General features: G+C 41.9%; 1 protein-coding gene across 5 annotated transcripts in view; it reads left to right on the top strand.

Annotated features, from left to right (window-relative positions):
- The window catches only part of PSEN1 (presenilin 1), a 95894-nt gene extending 90109 nt beyond the window's left edge, over window positions 1-5785 (top strand). For all 5 annotated transcript variants that reach the window (XM_011983101.1, XM_011983099.1, XM_011983100.1 and 2 more), the window contains one exon: window positions 1247-5785. In XM_011983101.1, coding sequence (XP_011838491.1) covers window positions 1247-1402 — 156 coding nt within the window. In that variant the 3' untranslated portion in view covers window positions 1403-5785. The remainder of the gene's footprint in view (window positions 1-1246) is intronic.
- The last annotated feature ends 624 nt before the right edge of the window (window positions 5786-6409 follow it).

Below are 6409 nucleotides of genomic sequence, written 5' to 3'. Positions count from 1 at the left end.
TGCCTGCCACTGCGCCCGGCTAATTTTTGTATTTTTAGTAGAGACGGGGTTTCGCCGTGTTAGTCAGGGTGGTCTCGATCTCCCGACCTCGTGATCCGCCAGTCTCGGCCTCCCAAAGTGCTGGGATTACAGGCGTGAGCCACCACGCCTGGCCTAATTTTTGTATTTTTAGTAGAGATGGGGTTTTGCCACATTGCCCAGACTGGTCTCAAACTTCTGACCTCAAGTGATTTGCCTGCCTTGGCCGCCTAAAGTGCTGGGATTGCAGGCATAAGCCACTGTGTACAACCTAAAAACTATGATTTAAGTAAACAACCCATAAAATATTTCTTACTGCTATTTTTACTAAAGATTTTTACTAAAGATATCTTGGCCGGGTGAAGACTTTTCTAGTGTTTCTGTAACTAGGGTAAAAAATGAACTCTATTACATGGCTGCTCTGTGTTTACATGAAAGCAGTATACTCCTCATAAATAAACTTTTAGTTTATTTTATTTTTTAAACACTGCAGCCTCGACATGCTTCATGGAGGGGCCTGCGTGGGAAGAATGCTCCCGCTCAGCATAAAGAATGCTCTTCACCTCTGGGTTTTTAACTAGCCAAACTAAAATCACAGAGGCCAATACAGTATTTAAGATAGAAACTTCTGTGTCTTTTAACTTTTTTTTTTTTTTTTTTTTGAGACAGAGTCTCACTCTGTCGCCCAGGCTGGAGTGCAGTGGCCGGATCTCAGTTCACTGCAAGCTCCGCCTCCCGGGTTTACGCCATTCTTCTGCCTCAGCCTCCCGAGTAGCTGGGACTACAGGCCCCCGCCACCTCGCCCGTTTTTTTTTTTTTTTTTTTTAGTAGAGACGGGGTTTCACTGTGTTAGCCAGGATGGTCTCGATCTCCTGACCTCGTGATCCGCCCGTCTCACCTCCCAAAGTGCTGGGATTACAGGCTTGAGCCACCACGCCCGGCCTTAACTTTTTTTCAAAATAGTTTTACTTATTTTCAGATTCTATTTCTTTCCTAGAATTAGGGGATAAAATAACAATGTGTGCATAGTGAACCCTATGAAACAAACAAAAGCTAGGTTTTTTCATAACTCTTCTTCCAGACTGAATGAAACATCTGTTCTAAAATTTAACCCCAAAGGAAAATATTCAGTTAACTATGTTAAAAAACCAAGACTTGTGATTGAGTTTTGCCTGAAAATGGTTTCATAATTATGTGTGAATGTGTGTCTTTCCCATCTTCTCCACAGGGTTTGTGCCTTACATTATTACTCCTCGCCATTTTCAAGAAAGCATTGCCAGCTCTTCCAATCTCCATCACCTTTGGGCTTGTTTTCTACTTTGCCACAGATTATCTTGTACAGCCTTTTATGGACCAATTAGCATTCCATCAATTTTATATCTAGCATATTTGCGGTTAGAATCCCATGGATGTTTCTCCTTTGACTATAACAAAATCTGGGGAGGACAAAGGTGATTTTCCTGTGTCCACATCTAACAAAGTCAAGATTCCTGGCTGGACTTCCACAGCTTCCTTCCAAGTCTTCCTGACCACCTGCACTATTGGACTTTGGAAGGAGGTGCCTATAGAAAATGATTTTGAACATACTTCATCGCAGTGGACTATGTCCCTCGGTGCAGAAACTACCAGATTTGAGGGACGAGGTCAAGGAGACATGATGGGCCCGGAAGTTGCTGTGCCCCGTCAGCAGCTTGATGCTTGGTCACAGGATGATTTCGCCGACACTGCGGACTCTCAGGACTACCGTTACCAAGAGGTTAGATGAAGTGGTTTAAACCAAACGGAACTCTTCATCTTAAACTACACGTTGAAAATCATCCCAATAATTCTGTATTAACTGAATTCTGAACTTTTCAGGAGGTACTGTGAGGAAGAGCAGGCACCAGCAGCAGAATGGAGAGGTGGGCAGGGGCTCCAGCTTCCCTTTGATTTTTTGCTGCAGACTCATCCTTTTTAAATGAGACTTGTTTTCCCCCGTCTTTGAGTCAGGTCAAATGTGTAGATTGACTTTGGCAATTCTTCTCAAGCACTGACACTCATTACCATCTGTGATTGTCATTTCTTCCCAAGGCCAGTCTGAACCTGAGGTTGCTTTATCCTAAAACTTTTAACCTCAGGTTCCAAATTCAGTAAATTTTGGAAATAATACAACTATTTCTCTCAGTTCTCTATCATCTTGAAGTCAAATTTGGATTTTCCACCAAATTCTGAATTTGTAGACATACTTGTAGGCTCACTTGCCCCAGATGCCTCCTCTGTCCTCATTCTTCTCTCACCCCCACACAAGCCGTCCTTTTCTACAGTCAGTAAGGCAGCTCTGTCGTGGTAGCAGATGGTCCCATTATTCTAGGGTTTTACTCTTTGTATGATGAAAAGAATGTGTTATGAATTGGTGCTGTCAGCCCTGCTGTCAGACCTTCTTCCACAGCAAATGAGATGTATGCCCAAAGACAGTAGAATTAAAGAAGAGTAAAATGGCTGTTGAAGCACTTTCTGTCCTGGTTTTTTGTTTTTGTTTTTGCTACACAGTAGGTCAGAATTCGAACTAATAGCCAAAAGCTGGTGGTTGATGAATTATGAACTAGTTGTATCAACAGAAAGCAAGAGTTTGGGGAAAGCCATATTTAATTTGGTGAACTGTGGGAGAACCTGGTGGCAGAAGGAGAACCAACTGCTGAGGGGAAAGAGAAGGGGCCTCCAGCAGCGAAGGGGATACAGTGAGCTAATGATGTCAAGGGGGAGTGTCAGGTTATTCTCATCAGCTCCACAATGGGTGCTTTGTGGTCTCTGCCCGTGTTACCTTTCCTCTCAATGTACCTTTGTGTGAACTGGGCAGTGGAGGTGCCTGCTGCACTTACCATGGAGTTCAGGCTCTGGGCAGCTCAGTCAGGCAAAACACACAAACAGCCATCAGCCTGTGGGCCCAGGGCACCTCTGGACCAAGCTTTGTGGGGCAAAACCTTCTTCACCACAGAGAGCCCGTAGCCATGCTGATCAGACCATAAGCGTTTATGAGAAACTTAGTTTCCTCCTGTGGCTGAGGAGGGGCCAGCTTTTTCCTCTTTTGCCTGCTGTTCTCCCTTCCAACCTATGATATGATGTGACCTGGTTTGGGGTTCTCTTTGGCGTTTAGAATATTTGTTTTCTGTCCCAGGATATTTCTTATAAGAACCTAACTTCAAGAGTAGTGTGCGAGTACTGATCTGAGTTTAAATTAAAATTGGCTTATATTAGGCAGTCAAAGACAGGAAAAATAAGAGCTATGCAAAGAAAAGGGGATTTAAAGTAGTAGATTCTGTCATCTCAATTCATTTTTTTCCATGAAACCCCCTTCTTCCAAGATTCATTCCTTCTCTCAGACATGTGCCAGCATGGGTATTATCGTTGAGAAAGCACAGCTACAGCAAAGCCACCCGAATAGCAATTTGTGATTGGAAGCATTCTTGAGGGATCCCTCATCTAGAGTAGTTTACTTGTGTAAGGATCCCAAATGTGTTGCACCTTTCATGATAAGTTTCGTCTCTGAAGAGGGTACGTGGGGTGTGTGTATTTAAATCCATCGTGTGTATTACTGATTGTCTTTGTAGAAAGATGGCAGTTATTCTGTCTCTTTCTCCAAGTTTGAGCCACTTCTCAGCCACATGATAAGCCAGTGTACAGAGAACCTATCTTTCCTTTTTTTTTGTTTTTTAAGGACAGGATTTTGCTGTGTTGCCCAGGCTAGACTTGAACTCCTGGGCTCAAGTAATCTACCTCAGCCTTCTGAGTAGCTGAGACTACAGCCCATCTTATTTCTTTAAATCATTCATCTTAGGCAGAGAACTTTTCCGTCAAACATTCTTTTTAGAATTAGTTCATTCGTTCCTAAAACATCCAAATGCTAGTCTTCCACCATGAAAAATAGATTGTCACTGGAAAGAACAGTAGCAATTTCCATAAGGATGTGCCTTCACTCACATGGGACAGGTGGTGGTTATGGAGTCGGGCAAAACCAGCAATAGAGTATGACCAGCCAAGCCAATCTGCCTAATAAAAAGAAGGAAGACAGTAAGGAAGGAAGGTAGCCACTAAGAGTCTGAGTCTGACTGGGCTACCGAATAAAGGGTATTTATGTACCGAATGTCATTACATGCCTATGGGAATACCAGTCATATTTGGAAGATTTGCAGATTTTTCTTCAGAGAGGAAAGGCTCACTTTCCTGTTTTTGATTCTCACTAGGTTAGTGTGTGTTCCTAGAATCACAGCTCTGACTCCAAATGACTAAATTTCTCAATCAGAAAAAATAGAAGCTTTCTAAGCAACTTGGAAGAAAACAGTCATAAGTAAGCAATTTGTTGATTTTACTACAGAAGCAACAACTGAAGAGGCAATGTTTCTACTTTTCGGCTCCAGGATTCCCATATTGTAGTCTCTCTACTTTTAAAAACCCTCCTTTTGCAATAGATGCCCAACCAGATGATGTTTATTACTTCTTCTTTGGCCTCAAACAGTGTAGGTATTCTTGATATAATTTGTAGAATGAGAAATGTAAGTTTAACTACCAAATAAGGTCTCCCAGGGTTAGAGTACTGCAGGAAGCCTTTGATCCCAACCCCCAAGGCTTTGTATATTTGATCATTTGTGATCTAACCCTGGAAGAAAAAGAGCTCAGAAACCACTATGAAAAGATTTGTTCAGTGTTTTCTGTGATCCTGCAGGTTCTGGAGTCTAAGAATGTAAAGATGAATAAGATAAATTCTCAGAATGTAGTTAATAATCTCTTGTTTTCTGGTATATGCCATCTTTCTTTAACTTCTCTAAAATATTGGATATTTGTCAATAACCACTTTTAACAGTTACCTTTACTGAGGGCTTATACATTGATGTTATGAAAGTGACTTGATTCAGAAGCCAATCCATTCAGTAAAGTACTCATTTTTCTCTAAATTTGCTGTTAGACATAAGGAACGGTTTGACCTGCCCTTCTCCTCACCTCCAAGGGTATTCTGAACATTGAATTTGGAAAGAGACTTGCAAATTGTACATTTGGTTTTGCCCTTGGGATGGAAACTATCATATAATCATTAGTTTGAGCCTAGAAGTGATCCTTGTGATCCTCTCACCTCTTTAAATTCCCACAACACAGGAGATTAAAACCAGAGGTTTCAGCTCTTCATAGTGCTTTGTGAAATTGCTGGCCAGAGTGTACCAACAAGGCTGTCATTGGGCTCAGAGCTCAGAGTCATCTGCATGTGATCATCTCCACAGTCCTCTCCTCTAACGGGAAACACCTCAGATTTGCATATAAAAAAGCACCCTGGTGCTGAAATGAACCCCTTTCTTGAACATCAAAGCTGTCTCCCACAGCCTTGGGCAGCAGGGTGCCTCTTAGTGGATGCTGGGTCCACCCTGGGCCCCGACATGTGGTGGCAGCGTTTCCAGCTGGTCTGCGTAGCAGGGACGATTTCCCAGAAAGCAGTTTTCCCTTTGAAATACGTAATTGTTGAAACGAGGCAGTTTCAAAATCAACTGCATATAGTAGCACGTACAGGATGGTCTTGTTCATGGTGCCCTTGGAGGTGCTGGGATGAGGGTTTCAGCGGGATCATTTGCTCTCACATGTTGTCTGGCTTCTGCTTCTCTGGACACTGCTTTGCACTTAATTCAGACAGACTGTGAATACACCTTTTTTATAAATACCTTTCAAATTCTTGGTAAGATATAATTTTGATAGCTGATTGCAGATTTTCTGTATTTGTCAGATTAATAAAGACCGCATGAATCCAGCTGTGCTAGTTTTCTTACATGAAAGTATCATAATGTATAACTGTAACTCAGAGAACTGTCTAGCACTTATCAAGAAACAGTTTAGAATACAAAAATTAGCTGGGCATGGTGGCGGGCACCTGTAGTCCCAGTTACTCGAGAGACTGAGGCACGAGAATCGCTTGAACCCGGGAGGCAGAGGTTGCAGTGAGCCGAGATCTCACCACTGCACTCCAGCCTGGGCGACAGAGCGAGATTCTGTCTCAAAAAAAAAAAAATTAGAAACAAATGCATTGTTTCTATTCTTAACTCATAAGAAAGTGGTATGGATTATAGCATGCCACACCTCTGAAGAGTGCAATATTAAACCTGTTTATAAAAACCTCAAAGCAGCTGTCCCTTACATTCTGAAAGATACTTTTTCTAACAACTTTCACACTCATGTAAATATGTCAGAACAAACTATAAACTTACAAGACATGTATGTTGTACAATGCAGATATGTGTGGGAGGATTATTTTTTAAAGAAATTGTGTAGGTCACACTAATGAGAAAAAGCAGCATTACTTTTATTGACTTGGTAGAGCATAGAATGTCCTCTCCATCCCCAAACTTGATAAAACCTTTTGTTTCTAAACAGTAAG

The sequence above is a fragment of the Mandrillus leucophaeus genome, unplaced genomic scaffold (genome assembly GCF_000951045.1).
Source record: "Mandrillus leucophaeus isolate KB7577 unplaced genomic scaffold, Mleu.le_1.0 Scaffold246, whole genome shotgun sequence".
Taxonomy (NCBI): Eukaryota; Metazoa; Chordata; class Mammalia; order Primates; family Cercopithecidae; genus Mandrillus; species Mandrillus leucophaeus.
Note: the sequence above shows the minus strand (reverse complement) of the source record. Positions and strands in the feature narration are given on the sequence as shown.